The 17,323-nt window shown below is 39.5% G+C and overlaps 1 protein-coding gene across 1 annotated transcript in view; it reads right to left on the bottom strand.

The window, feature by feature from the left end:
• Nucleotides 1–191: 191 nt before the first annotated feature.
• The window catches only part of LOC128623119 (amyloid beta precursor protein binding family B member 2), a 45,265-nt gene continuing 28,133 nt past the window's right edge, over nucleotides 192–17,323 (bottom strand). The window contains exons 9-14 of the mRNA XM_053650009.1: nucleotides 10,316–10,430; nucleotides 9,749–9,821; nucleotides 8,807–8,890; nucleotides 3,406–3,521; nucleotides 2,986–3,168; nucleotides 192–2,547 (exon numbers count right to left, since the gene is read on the bottom strand). Coding sequence (XP_053505984.1) covers nucleotides 2,371–2,547; nucleotides 2,986–3,168; nucleotides 3,406–3,521; nucleotides 8,807–8,890; nucleotides 9,749–9,821; nucleotides 10,316–10,430 — 748 coding nt within the window. The 3' untranslated portion in view covers nucleotides 192–2,370. The remainder of the gene's footprint in view (nucleotides 2,548–2,985; nucleotides 3,169–3,405; nucleotides 3,522–8,806; nucleotides 8,891–9,748; nucleotides 9,822–10,315; nucleotides 10,431–17,323) is intronic.

The raw sequence follows: 17,323 nt of genomic DNA, 5'->3' as shown, positions 1-17,323 counted from the left end.
GTGTTTATATGTTTCTGTAAAGCTGCTTTGAGACAGTGTCCATTGTAAAAAGCACTATACAAATAAAATTTCATTGAATTGAATTGAATATATGTAATTTTGTTTGTTTGGTTTTTTTTTTTTTGGGGCCGCCAACCCCTCCCCTCCTGCCCACACTTTGAAGGAGCATTAACACTTTATTTTATTTTCTTCATGTTTTCATATGTGTTGTACTTTGTATTTAAAGGTTAGTGGGTGCAGGACATGGAGAGGACAGTTATAAGACAAAGTAGTAGACAAGATAAGACAACAGTGGATGTGATTGGGATATGGTACTTATCAAAGCGATGGGTTGGGGGGGTATGTGTGTAATATTTGAAATGTCAGTTGAGTTAATCAATATGTATAACACTGACTTTGGATTCTATGTGTGTTATATGCATGTATGTTTAGTTTAATTATGTGTATATGTATATATATAACTCCATATAATACTGCCAAAAGTATTGCCTTTGTCTCTTCTTGTGTTTCCGCTCAACAACCAAATGACATTCTATTTTTGTATAATAATTATTAATACCTGTTTTATTCTCTAGGCTGAAACCCGTGTAGCAGAATTAAACCTTTGACACAGCTGCATGTTTTTGAAATGCCTTTATTAGCACAGGGACATTATGAACATTAATATGGTGAGTGAAGGACACAGGTGAGTTACACTTTGCTTACTGTATTTTCCAGAATGTGAGACACTTTTCTTTGTCCTTTTTCATTCATGTCGACAAAGTTGAGAGTCAAGCATTTGCTGCCCATGTATGCCTGCCACACTGAGCCTTGGTTGCAGTGAGTTTTGATTAGAAAAAATTTCCATTTTACACAAGTTGGTTGTGACACAGTACATAATTAGCGCTGGTAAAATCTGCAGACCAATCCTCGGTGGTGCCGAAATTGGGAAAAATGGTAACCGCAGCTTAATCTTGCCTCAGGTTTTATTATAATATTAAAACATATTTTAAACAAAAATAACAGTGAATGACTTCCGCAGTAGGTTATATATAGTATTTTTAACATTTCTTTTCAATCAGACTTTAAAAACAGCTGGACATGCCACACCCACAAGTCGCTACACGCCCATACGATACAAACCTTAAACAAAAGGTTACACTGTAAAGTAACGTTTATCATTTTTACATTAGCTTAGTTGCCCATTGCTGCTTAGCTTAGTTGTTAGGTGTACAGTAGTGGTTACACACAAGTTCGTAGAAAGGTATGTTACTTTTACACTAACGTCACATTGAAAATCCCATAGAGACGCTACATGAGGACTTACTGGAAAGGATGTTCTTGTAGAATAATTAATAGCATGGTAATGTCTGAATTTGGGAAATTCAGAGTTTCTGCCGTGGTCAAAGGATTTCAGCTCTATACATCCGTAATCTCCAATTTACAAACCACGTCACCATTAGTTTAGAGCAGGTGAAAAATGTAGCTTACCGTCTCCAAACAAAATGTCGTTTAGCTAATTTCTCAGTGTGTCATCTTGCAATTACTGTAAGACACGTACCAAATCAAATCAGGACTGTATCAAAACTTTCAGCTCAGGAAACAATACTGAACTATGGCAACACTAACGGGACAAACACTACACCAGACTTTACCAGTAGGGGGCTCTTAAAGAAGTTCAGTTTATAAGACGGATATAATTTTTTTTTTTTAAAAATAACGTGCTACATTAATGTTTTTCTCAAGGGAGAATTTTAGGGGGTTGTTGGGGAAGAGTGGGTCTGACACCAGGAAACAACTTATAGCCCCAAAAATAGGATACTTTAATCATGTGCAAGCGGTTCTCTAACGGAACCTGGCGGACTCAACATTTCACCCACTTAACCACGTTAGGTTTCATATTTTTAAACGGAAATTACAGCGTAAATTACAGCGTTGTTTTGTATCGAGGCTCGCGTTAACACACCGAGACTTTCAGAACAACCGCAATGGTGTAACGGTGCACCACAATGGTGTAACGGTGCACCACAATGGTGTAATGTGATTATGACATCAGACATGAAAAAAGTGTGTCTTCACTGACATCAACATGATGGTACCAGAGTAATACACAGCTCAAACACATTGTGGTTGTGTGTCTGTTGGCTTAAAAATGAGTGTAATTGTGTGTGTTTTGTCCAAGGCATGCTTCAGGGAGCGCCTAGAGACGGTCAAAGTTCAAAGAGCTACAGGTGAAGCTTCACCCATAATTCATCTCTTCATCTTCACTTCACTTCATTCATCTCTTCATTTGCACTTTCCTGGTTTTGGATCGTTTGTTTCTCCTTGGCCGTACAGAGCTAATTGTTTTTATTTACATGTCCTGCCGGTGATCGTAGTCGAGCTGCACCGTCATTGGTGGGGCAGCTCAGGGGCGGGCTTCTTTTTCAGAGTGTCTATGATGGACTGGACGCCGCGCTTCACACTGGTAGTTACGCGGCGGGTCACGGAGTCCGAAGAAGATGGAGAGGAACAGGTGGAGGGCTTCTGAGAGGAAGAGTGAGAGACCAGGCATTTCTGATAGCGCAGCTGGTAAAGAGAGAGAAAGAAAGGAGGAAGCAGAAAGAAAGGATTGAGAGAGAGAGAGAGATTCCGAGCAGGAGGTTAGTCTTGTAGCTCCAGCTCAGCAGACACTACGTTCAGGGCGATCTAAAATGGCCTTGTGTGTCATAAATATTAGCGCCCTATACACTTGATATTTTATTATAAACCTATTACACATATATCCCAAAGGAGCAACAGCTATTTAAATACTGCTGAACCATCAAATTCGGCCAAAATTAGAAGCTCTAGGTGCTAAATGAGACAAAAATGATTCCCAAACATGCTTGAGCTGCCTTCTGATTAAAATGTATTCAAGTGGGTGTGTGATGGCTGGGACGATATATCAGTGTCACAGTACAGCACAATATAAACAACAGAAATGATGATGTCATACAGAAATGTGTGTGTGTGTTTGAGGTTTACCACGCAGGCAGACTGCACAGCTTCGGACACGCTCCCTGCGTTGGGCTCACACCAGAACACGTGACACTGGAAGTGCTGGTTGCCCGTGTCCATGATGAAGGCGAACGTGTGCACGTCATGGCCGACGCCCATAAACGACAGGAAACGCACGCGACACTCCACCAGCACTTCCTCCTCCTCCTCCTGCACACATATACATACACACACACACACACACACACACACGCTGGAGTGAGTTGCTGTGTTCGTTTCATCTTTACCTTTTCTGTCCCTTTCTTGCCTATTTGTTATTTCTCTCTTTAAGGCCTGTAAACAACAAGAAGTACAATCGACATTTATTCAGCACTCCCCCTTCCCTCTCCTAAACACACACACACACACACACACACTAGGATAATGGCTGTGGATGAAGAAATTGACCTTCTCTTTGATAACGCTGACTGTTGCATCTTCCACATTCAGCAGCACTGCGGTCCAGTCATCCTTCCCCGTGGACGACAGCAGACTGTCAATCGCTCCATTTATAATGTCCATCCCTGAGAGAGAGAGAGAGAGAGAGAGTGTGTAAATAGGGTTCCCACGGGTCATGTAATTTCTGGAATGTCATGGAATTTTAATAAAAGTCTATTCCAGTCATGGAAAGTCAAGGAATTTTATAATTTTGGGGTCGAAGTCAGGGAATATCAGGGAATTTTGTTTGTAAATTTTTTAAATGTATTAGCTAAAAAGTGATTCTAGATCATTACGTGGCTCTGTACATCTTCTGTGACACCTTTCAACGTAGTATCCTGCATCTAGTGTTAACAAAGGCAAACATGCCTGGAAAATGTCCATTTAAAGACATGTGGCTTGAAAATTTAGACTTTACAGACTGGGTTGTAAAAGTTGATGACAGAAAAGCTATATGTAAAGTTTGCAGAACTACGGTCGAGATTTCAAATACGGGAGACGGGGCCCTTCGCACCCACATGAACGGTAAGAAGCATATTGCCGACTGGAGCATCACCTTCAACTTCTAACATTACCCAAGTGCCTATCACTGCTCTTCTCCAGCCGACACCAAGAGAAATGCAGTCGAATGATGCAGTCGAATGAAACCACGTCCAGCCTCAACAGTAATGACTGCAGAATGAGACACAGTGGAGTACATCTTGGCTTAGCACCAGCAAAGACCCTGGAGGCTGAAATCTTGTGGTGTCTGAAGCTTACTGAGTCCCACTGGTCGTACAGTTCATCAGAACAAAGTGCTACATACCTACTCTTTATCATCAGCTCTATTAGTGTATGTCTGGTGTAGCATTAGTGATCACCGACCTTGTAAAATATGGCAAAGTTAGTTGCTAGCTGCGAGCTAACGTTAGTTACATCTAACGTACTAACGTTACTATCCTTAGCTAACACTAGAAAAATGGTAGCCTCTGCAACTGTCTTTCGTCATGCAACATTAGAGATTTCATTTCTTTAGATATTGGTGCAATCCCAGGGAAGATGTACTAGTCAGTATAGTTAGTGTGGCCGTTATACCATCAAATGTCAGGTTTTGTAATGGAAGTAATGTGAGAGCAGCAGATACTTTTTCATCAGTGTTAACCTTAAACTCATCCTCTCTGGCTCGCGAGCAATTAGTCGTTTCTTACATGGTGTGTTAAGACCATAGACTGTACGGTTAAGACGCATTGTTGTTGCGTTATGAAATTGGGATGAATGTAAATCCTCAGATATTCAGCTATGTTAGTAACAAAGAACAAAATATAACGAATTATATAGATTCTTTATTAATATAATATACCAGTCAGCGATTGCTTCAGCAAAGTGGATATAGCCTGTGAGCCAGCATGTCTACATCATGTGCAGAGAAATACATTATTACAAATGCAGTTAGTAGAACTAAGTATGCTAATATACTAATAAATGAGTCTTTATTGGTCACAGCACAGTGAAATTCTTTTCTTCACATACCCCAGCATGTCAGGAAGTTGGGGTCAGAGTGCAGGGTCAGCCATGATACAGCAGAGAGAGGGTTAAGGGTCTTGCTCAAAGGCCCAACAGTGGCAGCTTGGCAGAGCCAGGGCTTGAACCCCCGACCTTCTGCTCAGTAACCCAAAGTAACCGCTAAGCCATCACTGCCCACTGCCCAATAATATGGCATTATCTTAGACATGATGAAATGCCATTAACAAGATGCCGGCTGTGGCTCAGGTGGTAGAGTGGGTTGTCCACTAATTGTAGGGTTGGCGGTTTGATTTGCAGCCCGCATGATTCCACATGCCGAAGTGTCCTTGGGCAAGACACTCAACCCCAAGTTGCTCCCGATGGCAAGTTAGCGCCTTGCACAGCAGCTCTGCTACCGTGTGTGTGTGTGTGTGTGTGTGTGTGTGAATGGGTGAATGAGACACAGTGTAAAGTGCTTTGTAGAACTGCTAAGGTTAAAAAAAAGCGCTATATAGGTGCAGACCATTTATCAAAATATTTTGGAAGGCGATTGTCATTTTCATATTGATAACTTGATCCTTCCTTCATTAATCATATCTACAAAGACATCAACTAGGATGCATAATGAAACTTATAATTGAGTTGATGAGACAGTTGCAATTTGATTATTTATTAATGCATTTTGCAAGCACTTTCATCTAAAGTGATTACTGATTACTACATTGGATTGCAGTTAAATAGATTTTATGGGAAAATATGTGAAGTCTATGTTTGGAGAATATAAATACATTACAGCTTTGTCCATTTCTTTTCTTTTACAGGGTCTCTGTTCAAAAGAATGTTCCCACATAGCGCCATTGCCAGCAGTTTTCAATGTGGAGGGACTAAATCCTCTTATTTGACCATTTTTGGCATAGCACCATACTGCAAATCACTGCTGATGGACAGGATCAAGTCTCTGAAGAATGGATATGTTTTGCTGTTTGATTAAAGCTTGAACAGGAAGACCCAAACAAATCAAATGGACATTCATTTAAGATTTCGAGACAATGATGCTGTCGCTACATGCTATTTCAATTCTGAATTCATGGGCCACTCTACAGCAAAGGACATGGTGGAAGACTTCCACAAGTCAACAGAGGGGTTAAGTTATAAAGATCTTGTGCAGCTGTCAATGTATGGACCTATTGTCAATTTTAAATTCCAGGACCTTATACAAGCTGAACTTGAGCGAGATGTCAATACTGTGCTACTGAATGTAGGAAGCTATGGCCTGCATAGTTTGCATGGGGCATTTAAAAAGGGTGCAGATTAGAGATGCACCGATGTAAAGGCAATTTTTCACGCTATGGGCCGATAGTTTAAAAACATCCGATGACCAGGGCCGATTATATTCTGTCAATCAAAAGAGGGCAGGAAAACACATCGGTTTCATGCTGTGTGTAAAGCTCTGCACTGCTAAAATTTTACATCGGAAGCTGCAGCAGTGAAGCAGGAGTTTCGCATCAAGTCAAATTTTTTTTTTTGCCTCACTGTTCGAGCTGCTCGCGCTGAATTAAAGGGCCAGTACACCGTTGAAAGATTTAAATGAAGATGAGTTGAAAAAAAAGGTATATATTGAACAGAAAAATATATTTGTAGAGTAGTATATTTCATATCCAGTTAATGTTAATATATATATATATATAAAGTTGATATTCTATATTACCAGATTGATGTCAGTGATGAAGTAGAAATGCTTTTGCTTGTGGTGAGTGAATGTGAGACTAACGGGAGGTTTTTAAGAATTCAGTCAATTAATTCTGTTAATATGATTCAATAACATTCAATAAGATAAGAAATCTTACTTTGATCTTCAGAATTTAGTTCATGTGTTAATGTTAATTAGAGCAATGTGTTTTCTGTTTATGAGACCAGTTACGCCTGCAAAGTTGGCCTTTCACTTGTCATTTTCAAAAGAGGTTGTGCCTTTCTTGAATCTATATCAAACAGACAGACCTATGATTCCCTTTCTGGGTGCAGATCTTTCTAATGTTATAAAGTCAATTATGGGGCACTTTATAGTGTCTGATGTCATTGCAAACTCAGTATCAAAGTTGATGTCGATAGATGTTACAGACAAAAACTATCTCACTCCTGCAAATAGAGTTGATGTTGGTTTCTCTGCTGACAAAATATTGAAGGATCTTGTGGTTTCAAAGAAAATCAGTGAGAGTTGGTGTTCAGGATGGATTATAGAAAGTGCCTACAGACTCTTGCAGGGAAATTACAAGAGAAGTCCCCACTACATTACACTTTAGTGCGTAACATGGATTCCTTAGATCCTAGGAGGATGGCAGCTGGAAATGCCTTAAAAAATTGAAAAGAATTCTCAAACTTCTGACTGAGACCAATCGAGTTGATGAGAATGACTCTGATGATATTCTGAAACAGTACAGGATGTTTATTAATGAGGCTGTAGCAAACAGAACGGCTGATTTCATCAACTTTGATCCTGTCACAGGTCGGGTACAGTACATACCCTTTTCTACTAAATGATGGCAGGAGAGAAAGCCTATGAAAAACTGGAATACTGGGGCACTTCTGAAATTGCTCTCGCATGGAAATGCATCTGTGGAAAGAGGCTTTTCAGTCAATAGACAAACTGAGATGGAAAACATGAGGGAACACACATACAGTGCACAGAGTCTTGTCTGTGACCATTTGAGGTCCATATGTGGCATTGACAACTTTGTACTAACTAGTGCTTTACTTAAACCCACATCCTCTGCAAGACAGCGATACCGCTCTCATCTTGAGGAACAGAAAAAATTGAAAGGGGCAGAAAAATTAAACATAAAACGGAAGGCTCTTTGTGATGAGATTGATGACCTAAAGAAAAAGACTTCAGAGAGATGCTTCATCCATGGAGCAATCTGCAGATGAATTTGCATTAAAGGCAGAACATGTAGGGAATCTTACATTCATTGCCAAGTCAAACAGTCTAAGACAGTCTGCAAAAAATAAATGTGAAGAAATTAAAAGACTAAACGAGGAACTTGATGAAAAACAGAAAATCTTTCAGAGCATTTAACCTCTAAAATCATTATGCTTAAATGAAAACTTTGGTATTTTTCAACCTGGGCCCCCTGCGCCCAACATTTCATTCAGAACATGTACCAATCAAAATTTCCCGTGTTGAATAAATGCCAAACAACTGCGAGGCAAAATAGCTACAAAATGCATTCTACAGGGCCAAGCTACACCGTAAAAAAGGATAATATATTTACCTCAATAACTGTAAAGAAGCGGTAGAAAATTACCATTTCGGCAGGTTGTCCCAGCTTTGTAGTTCCTTTTGTTGTTATGATGTTAAGTCCATTGTAATCGATGGGCACTCATTACAATGCATGAGCTGTATACATTACTAAAAACCCTCCATTGACAGTAGATTACAATGCACTGAATGCCAGAAATGGTTAGAAGTTACAAGCTGGGACAACCTGTCGAAATGGTCATTTCCTACCGCTTCTTTACAGTTATTGAGGTAAATATAATGTCCTATTTTATGATGGCGCTTGGCCCGTAGAATTCATTTTGTAGCTATTTTGCCTCGCGGTTGTTTGGCATTTACTCAACACAGGAGAAATTTTGATTTGTACTTGTGCTGAATAAAATGTCTGTTAACCAAGAAATGTAGCTTACAGATTTAATGGTTTAAAATAGTTCTTTTTTTTTCTGCTCAGTAAATTCCAGGCAGTGCATTGTACCATTCTTCATACAGTAGGTCATGGAAACCCAAGATTTTGGTCATGGAAAGTCATGGAATTTTACATTTGACTTAAAGTGGGAACCCTGACTATGTTTATACAAATACATTTGTGTGTGTGTGTGTGTGTGTGTGTGTTACCTATGGGACGAGACACAGAGGTCATTCCCAGGTACAGAACATGGAAGCTCTGCTGTAGTTCGGTCTTTGGTGTGGGAAAGTCTACTGAGAGAAAACACACACATGAGGCTGAGAACATTACAGAGCTACAGAAAGTACTTTTTTACTGAAAGAAGGACAAAAGATAGAAAATGAGAAACTGGTCAAAAGAACAAAATGTTTTTTAAAAGACTGAAGTAAAAAAAAAAATAGAAAGAAAGAATAATCAAAATTAAGGAAGCAAAAGAGAAACAAACTAGAAAACTGTGCAAAATAAAAAGAATAAACAATGAAATACAATGGAAAATAAAATATACGATAAAATACAATGAAATAAAAAACAAAAATATGAAAGAATGGATGGATGATACAGGTAATAAAGATCAAAATAAATCTTACAAAGAAAATGCAAGGAAGAAAAAGAAATGCTGAAAAGAAAGAAAGAAAGAAAGAAAGGTTTAAAAAAAACCAAGTAAAAGAAATAAAGAAAAAATGAAAAAGGAACAATGACGGGAGGAATGAACTGAAAGAAAGGCAGATCGACAATAAAGAAATAAAGCCATAAAAAAGAACATCTAAAGGAAAATGCAGCTAGGAGGAATAAACAAAACACACAAACACACAAGACTGAGGTAAAAAGAAAGAACAATCCAACAAAGGAATAAAATATCAACATGAAGAAAGGAAAGTAAGGAAAGGTTCCAAGGAAGGAAAAAAAAGACTGGCAAAAAGAACAAAATCTTAAGAAAAACCTTAAGTAAAAAAAAGAAGAAAGAACAAAAGAGACAGAGTTAAAAAGAAATGATGAACAAAAAGAAAGGGAGCTCTAGAGTTATGTTTGTGAGTGTTTAGCGGTTAGCTAATTTCCTGAGGAACTTTACTCTTTTAAAAGTACATGCTTCACTGTTCATGTGGTGCCGTTACCTTGTAGTGGGACGTCGATGCTGGTCAGAGACGAGCCGCTCACCGTTTTACCGTTCTTCTTCTCCGCCATAATCTGGAGGAATACAGCGCAGAAGTCTCAGATTACCCCTAATAACAACACTTCACACAAGTAAACACCTGGATCATCTATCTTACACCTGGTGGCGTTTAATGTAAATTTTATATATATTTATATATATATATATATATATATATATATATATATATATATATATATATATATATATATATATATATACACACTGGAGACTCCTTCCATAAACAATAACACATTGGAATGAGTGCGCTAATATAAACCTACTCCTACTGAAGTTTGCTTTAATACAGTATATTGCAAGGTATATTATGATTGTAACGATTAGCATATGCCGAGAAATGAGAAATAAAATAAAGTGATTGTTATAAGTCTGTGAAGCGCTTTGAAAAATTACAAGTCGTACCTTTAAATCTGACCAAAAATACATTTTAGAATCACATCAAGGCCATCATTCACACCCCCCCACAGGACACTTATTTAGTTTCGTCAGAACACAGACAGTGTCTCACCCTGGAGCAGATCTGGTTCAGGCTGGCAGCGATGGCTTCTGCAGGACTGTCACACTGGAACACGTGACATTTCAGCACATGTGTGTTTTTATCCCGAGCCACGTATGCAAAATCCCTAAAAAAAAAAAAAGAAAAAAAAGGGCAAACAAACAGATGCTAAAAAATTCAGATCAGTCCAACTCCTCTGACGCCGCATAGCAGCATTATATAAGCACAATGCAAGAAATAAAAGGGCTGGCTGTCAATAATGAAGAGCAAGAAGAAACCAAACAGCGCATATTCACGAGTCTTGTGAAACTTATACTGAAACTTCATATAGACATTTAATTTATTTGGTTTCTCACTTTGATGATCAAAGGGAGAAAAATTCTGCAAAAGAACATTCAATTCTTGCGCATCAAAAGCTATCCGCTCTAAATATAACCACAAACATGGATGTGAAATGAGGATACGAAGTGAACCGGGTGCACTCAGGGATTACACACACCACTACCTTACAGAATGTGACTATCTTTTCTCCTTTATTCTCTCTCTGTGCTCGAAATACAGCAACCGCATCCACCAACAGTGCTCTTGACTCCAACAGAGCTCTTCACTCCTTTCTGAAGCTGTACACTAAATTCTGGTAGATGAATCCTTGTTAGAACAGATTTCTATGCATTTGATTGTTTAATAGTGTAATAGAGACACTAGTTAGACATGAATTGTGGGGCAGAGTGAATGAGATGCATAAATTCATTTGAGAAGTTGCAGAATATAAGATGGTAAGATGGAAGGTAGGATGCAGAAGTCAGAAGTTTTTTCAAATATCCCTAAAGTTTATTGTAGAGGTGTGTGTAGGATCTGTTCCCATAGAATGTTTGACTGTTCTCCTCTCTCCCACAGAAAGGTTGATTAGTCCTGCCCTTTGCTACATAAAGTTTGATAATTCCCCCCTCTAGAACAGGTTTGACCAATCCTGCCTGCTGCTGCAGAATGTTTGAACATTCCCCCTCCCTACTACAGAAGGTTTGACCAACCCTGTCTTCACCTGCAGAAAGTCTGTCCAAGCCTGCCCTCTACCACAGAAGCTTTGACCAATCTAACCGTCTCTCATAGAAGGTTCAAGCAGATGGTTTGCAGAAGGTTTAACCTAATCTTGAACTCTCCCACAGAAGGTTTGTCCAGTCCTTCCCTCTCCGACAGAAAGGTTGTCCAGTCCTTCCCTCTCCGACAGAAAGGTTGTCCAGTCCTTCCCTCTCCCACAGAAAGGTTGTCCAGTCCTTCCCTCTCCCACAGAAAGTGTGTCCAGTCCTTCCCTCTCCCACAAAAAGTGTGTCCAGTCCTTCCCTCTCCCACAGAAAGGTTGTCCAGTCCTTCCCTCTCCCACAGAAAGTGTGTTGTCCTTCCCTCTCCCACAGAAAGTGTGTCCAGTCCTTCCCTCTCCCACAAAAAGTGTCCAGTCCTTCCCTCTCCCACAGAAAGGTTGTCCAGTCCTTCCCTCTCCCACAGAAAGTGTGTCGTCCTTCCCTCTCCCACAGAAAGTGTGTCGTCCTTCCCTCTCCCACAGAAAGTGTGTCCAGTCCTTCCCTCTCCCACAGAAAGTGTGTCCAGTCCTTCCCTCTCCCACAGAAGGTTTGTCCAGTCCTGCCCTCTCCTGCAGAAAGTTTGATCTTTGCCCTAATCCCACAGAATGTTTGGCAATCCTGTACTTTCCTGCTGAAAGTTTGACCAATCCCACCCTCTTTCACAGAAGCTTTAACCAATATCACCCTCTCCTGCAGATATTTTGGCCAATTCCACCTATTCCCGGCGAAAATTTGACTAATCCCACTCTCTCCCACATAAAGTTTGACCTCCCACTCCCACAAATTTTTTGTTGTGTCCTACAGGATCCCAGTCCTGATGCATTCCTCTAGTTTACACAATGGTTCACTATGATACTTAATCATAACTATAGTTATTTTGTTAATTCACTCTAATAGCATAGTTAATTAATTAATACCACTCCCCTTGGTGGTATCGTACCTTTGCTCATTCTACTCTTCCTAACCCTGACATTACCATGATTAGCCAGAATATTGTTCTAAGTTAGTATTGATGGCAGAATATTGAATAGACTGTCCTAAATATGTATTTAGTAACATACTCTGTGGCACATTAAATGTAAGCAGAATAGAGCTACATTTCCCAATGAATAGACCTTCAAACACGAATAACAAAATAAATGATCAATTATTTAAACGGTAAAATAAAATATGTATGGAGCGAGCGTGTAGTGAAGCATTTGTAATGGGAAAGGCTGTTGAATACTGAAGAAATCTTGGTACAAGAGCCACTCTGAGACTTATGGAAAGGTAACAAAAAGGACTATTTAAAATACATTTAAAATTTAAGTAAGGAAATAAGGAAAAACACAACAGGGTGCACCCCAAAAATTACAATATCGTGGAAAAGTTAGGTTTTTCCATAATTGAATTCAAAAAGTAGAATTTTCATATATTCTAGATGCATTACACATAAAGTGAAATATATATATTTCACCTTTTTTTTACAGCTCATAGAAATAAAAAATCCAGTATCTCAATATTAGAATAAAGAATTTATAATACAGAAATGTCTGTTTTACTTGTATTCTCTCATTTGTAAGTCACTGTGGATAAAAGTGTCTACTAAATGAATAAATGTAAATGTAAATGTCGACCTTCTGAAAAGTATGTTAATTTATGCACTCAATACTTGGTCCGTGCTTTAATCCTTTTGCACAAATTACTGCATCAATGTGGCGTGGCATGGAGGCAATCAGCCTGTGGCACTGCTGAGGTGTTTTGGAAGCCCAGGTTGCTTTGATAGCGGCCTTCAGCTCATCTGTATTGTTGGTCTGGTGTCTCTCATAGATTCTGTATGGGGTTCAGGTCAGGCGAGTTGGCTGGCCAATCAAGCACAGTAATACCATGGTCTGCAAACCAGTTACTTGTAGACTGGTAGACGCTGCATTGACTCTTGACTTGAAAAAACACAGTGGACCAACACCAGCAGATGACATGGCACCCCAAATCATCACTGACTGTGGAAACTTCACACTGGACTTCAAGCAACTTGGATTCTGTGTCTCTCCACTCTTCCTCCGGACTCTAGGACCTTGATTTCCAAATGAAATTCAAAATTAACTTTCATCTTCCCCATGATTGTGGTTGTGTGTACTGAACCAGACTGAGAGATTAAAGGCTCAGGAAACCTTTACAGGTGGTTTGAGTTAATTATCTGATTAGAGCTCTTCTCAGGTCAACATTTCTGTATTATAAATTCTTTATTCTAATATTCTGAGATACTGGATTTTTGATCTCCATGAGCTGTAATCCGTAATCATCAAGATTAAAACAAAAAAAGGCCTTAATGACTTTCCTGTATCGGAAAACAAAAAAAGGCATCTTAATGACTTTCCTGTATCGGAAAACTGACTGTTACAAAGCACTGACACTGGAGACTCCTTCCATAAATCTTAAACAGATCTGAGAATACAACAGTGCTGTAGCATAAGAAGAAATAAATAATACAAGAACAGAGAGTCAACTGTTCACCTGAGCGTGAACTTAAGCGAAGCTGCTGATTGGTCAGCTGCTATAATAACCATTATGACATCATAGCTGGAAATATTTTGGATTGGCAAGTGTAAAGTTTCTTCCCAACAGAACTCTCCAGAGTACGTGCAATAATGAAGAGGGAACACACAGCCAAGCTAAACACGTCAAATTCAGTAGACTTCAAAGCATGCGCTGAATTATGGAATATCTGGAGGAGGCAGAGTTGCCTCACAGAGTGGAGTGGAAAACTAACCTAAATACACAGCGGGAACAAGAAAGATCCATCTTGTTGACGGTACAAAGTGCGTGTGTGTGTGTGTGTGTGTGTGTGCGTGCAAGATGACTGACACACTGCAGTACCACCTACCCTGGAGCAATGCAAGCTGGGAACTTCAGTCCAGGTAGATAGAGGGCGGAGAAACGCAAGATGCAGCAGATGCTATTATTATACTCTGTGTGTGTGTGTGTGTGTGTGTGTGTGTGTGTGTGTGTGTGTGTGTGTGTGTGTCTGTGTGTGTGTATGTGTGTGTGTAAGTGTGAAGACCTTGGCTTTATCACTACAACATCCAGCTATATTTATGACTTTTACCCACCATATTTTTTTTAAATTGTACAGACAAATTTAGAGTCAATAGTCCAGTGTGTGTATGAGATTTACATGACTCTGGACTGTGAAGAAGCCTGTTTTCTTGTTTCAGAAAGTTGTGTTTTTTTCAAGCTTGTGTTATAGAGACAGACTGTAATCTGAGCGAGAGAGAGAGCGCATACGTGTGTGTGTGTGTGTGTAAACTGAGATCTCTATCTGTTTACGTTCCATTACTGCACTTCCACAGGGACACACTCTCATTACCCGACTACACACTTCGGGTATTTGACGAGGAGAACACACACACACACACACACACACACACACACTACACATTCACACTGCATTGCTCGGTAAAGATCCTACTGAGATGCATTACATTACATGAACCATATGTAGGTGAAGAATCTAATTAGAGGCAACGATAAGAGAGGAGAAGAGAGAAAGTGCATGGATTTCATTTTCATGTTAAACAGCATAATCTCTCCTGTATGATAAGATTCTCTAAAAGTTCCGTAAGAGTGTATGAGAATGCAAGTAGAATCCTGATATCTCAAATTCGTACCATTTCTGTAAGGATTAAAACACTTGGGGGGCATAGCATATGCCCCCCTCATGTTATAGCAGCTATAAAGAGTCCGAACAAGAGTGGACAATCAGGTGGAGAGGAAAAGGAGGAGTGGAGGGCACTGAGAAGGAAGCAGATAAAGAGACAGAGAGAATGAGGAAAAGAGGGGAAAGGAGAAGTAGAAATAAATGAGATGTAAGAAGAGAAATATGGAAGGAAGGAGAAGAAAGAGGAAAAAGTGGGAAAGGGAAGCAAAGAGAGGAGATGTGAAGAAAATTATAAAAGAATACAGAAAAAAGCATGGGAGATAGGCAAAGGAAAGAGGAAGGGAGAGGGATTTGTGTATGAATAAAAGAAGGAAACGGGGAAGGGAAGAAAAAAATATACAGGAAAATGAGAAAAGCATAAGGAGGAAGAGAGGAGAAGGGAGCATGGGAGATGAAGAGCCAAGGAAAGAGAGGAAGGAGGGAAAAAAACAAACCGGAGGGGAAATGAGTGAAATAGGAACAAGGACGAACAGAGGGAGATTAGATGAGGGGGAGGGAATTCAGAGGGAGATTAATGGAGAGGAAAAGAGGGGAGTATTGGAGAGAAAGAAAGGAGTGACATTTGAGATGAACAGAACAAGAAAGAGGAAATGGAGAATAACAAAAGAACAGCAGTGGCTTAGTTGTGAACGATTGAGCAATTTTTCTTCGTTTGGGTGTAGTGTGTGCGTGTGTGTGTGTGTGTGTGTGTGCGTGTGACTGGACTTCAATCAGGCAGGCCTAATAATCAATCGCAGAGTTGCATTTATTTAAGCGAGTTTGCCTTTGAGTCATCTCATCAATCATCATCTGCACTCGTTTATCCTCTTCGTTCGTTTATTTCACTTGGTGTTCTGTTCACTTGTCTGCAGAAATGAAAAAGGACAGCGAGCCTCGAACCTAAAGCGCAGACACTAAAAACACAATTTGTCACTGCTACATAAATTATGTAATAATGTTCTGTCTAAAAATAAATAATCGCACTGCAACACTCGGTAATGAACAGAGTACAATACAGTGAAGTATATAAAGTACACAGCGAGAAAGGGATTTGCATATGAATAATCAAATAAGAAGAAAAGAAAGAATAGAAGGAAGAAGGGAATGGAGAAGAGAATCACAATAGGAGGAAGAAAAAAAGTGACGACAAGGATGAAGGACAGAGAGGGGTAAAGGAAAATAAGTGGAAGAAAAGGAGGCGAGGAACAGAAGATAAAGCAAAAGGGGTTAAAAGAAAATGATGAGGAAAGGAGAGAATGAGGAAGATGAGGACAGGACAGGAAGACGTGTTGGAGAATGAAGGAAGAAAAGAAGAAAGCAGAAAAATGTTAGGACATGGGGAGGAAAATGAGGGGAAGAAAAAGAGGAAGAAGAGCACAGAACAGGAAAACATAGTGGAGAAAGGAGGAAAAACAGGTAAATTAAAGCTGCAGCAGCATTTTCAGGGGCCAAGCACTCAGACTCAGTGAGACTCACATTCACAGACACGCTACAATTGTTGACTAAGCAATCACAGGAGAGCAGAGCCATAACTTTAGGCAAAGGTATTTGCCAGTCTGTTATGGGAAAATGGTTTTGAATATCAGCGTTCCTTTTATAAAATTTGTTCAGACATGTCTCAAGATGATATGAGCCAAATTTGGTGAAGACTGGACAAAATCTGGGGGAGGAGTAGCAAAAAAGGCAGTTAGATATAAGCATTTTTAGCATGATATTATAACTTTTGACTACTAGGTGGCACTGTCACAAAATATGTTGCATAGCCTCAAGTCATGGTCCTAAAAATGCCTAAGTTTTGTGTCAGTGTGCAAAGTCGTTGTTGAAATACAGCCTCATTTCTTGTTTAGTGGCTTCGCTGTCAGGGCAAACCATTTGGAGTATTCAAAACTGCTCTGACGAAGATATGTGCCTAATTTAGTGATGATTAAACAAAATTTGCAGGAAGAGTAGTGAAAAAAACCCAGTTTTTGACAAAATCAAGATGGTGGAAAATCTCATCTCGTCTTGACTAAGGGAATACCGGCATGTCTGACTTTAACATTTTGGGCACATGGCTCAAAAGGTATGACCATAAACACACTTCCAAATTGGCGCTAGAGCGTTGGAAGTACTTGGCCCAAATTTGGTAAGAATGTTCCTTAGACCCTCCCCAATCAGTATGCCAAGTTTCACACCTTTTTACCAGACAGTTCTACGGACTGCCAGACACCTTAGCCAGCAGAAGAAGAACGGAATAATAATAATAAGAAAGGTAGAATAACAAGC

Source organism: Ictalurus furcatus, chromosome 2, assembly GCF_023375685.1.
Source record: "Ictalurus furcatus strain D&B chromosome 2, Billie_1.0, whole genome shotgun sequence".
Lineage (NCBI taxonomy): Eukaryota > Metazoa > Chordata > Actinopteri > Siluriformes > Ictaluridae > Ictalurus > Ictalurus furcatus.
Note: the sequence above shows the minus strand (reverse complement) of the source record. Positions and strands in the feature narration are given on the sequence as shown.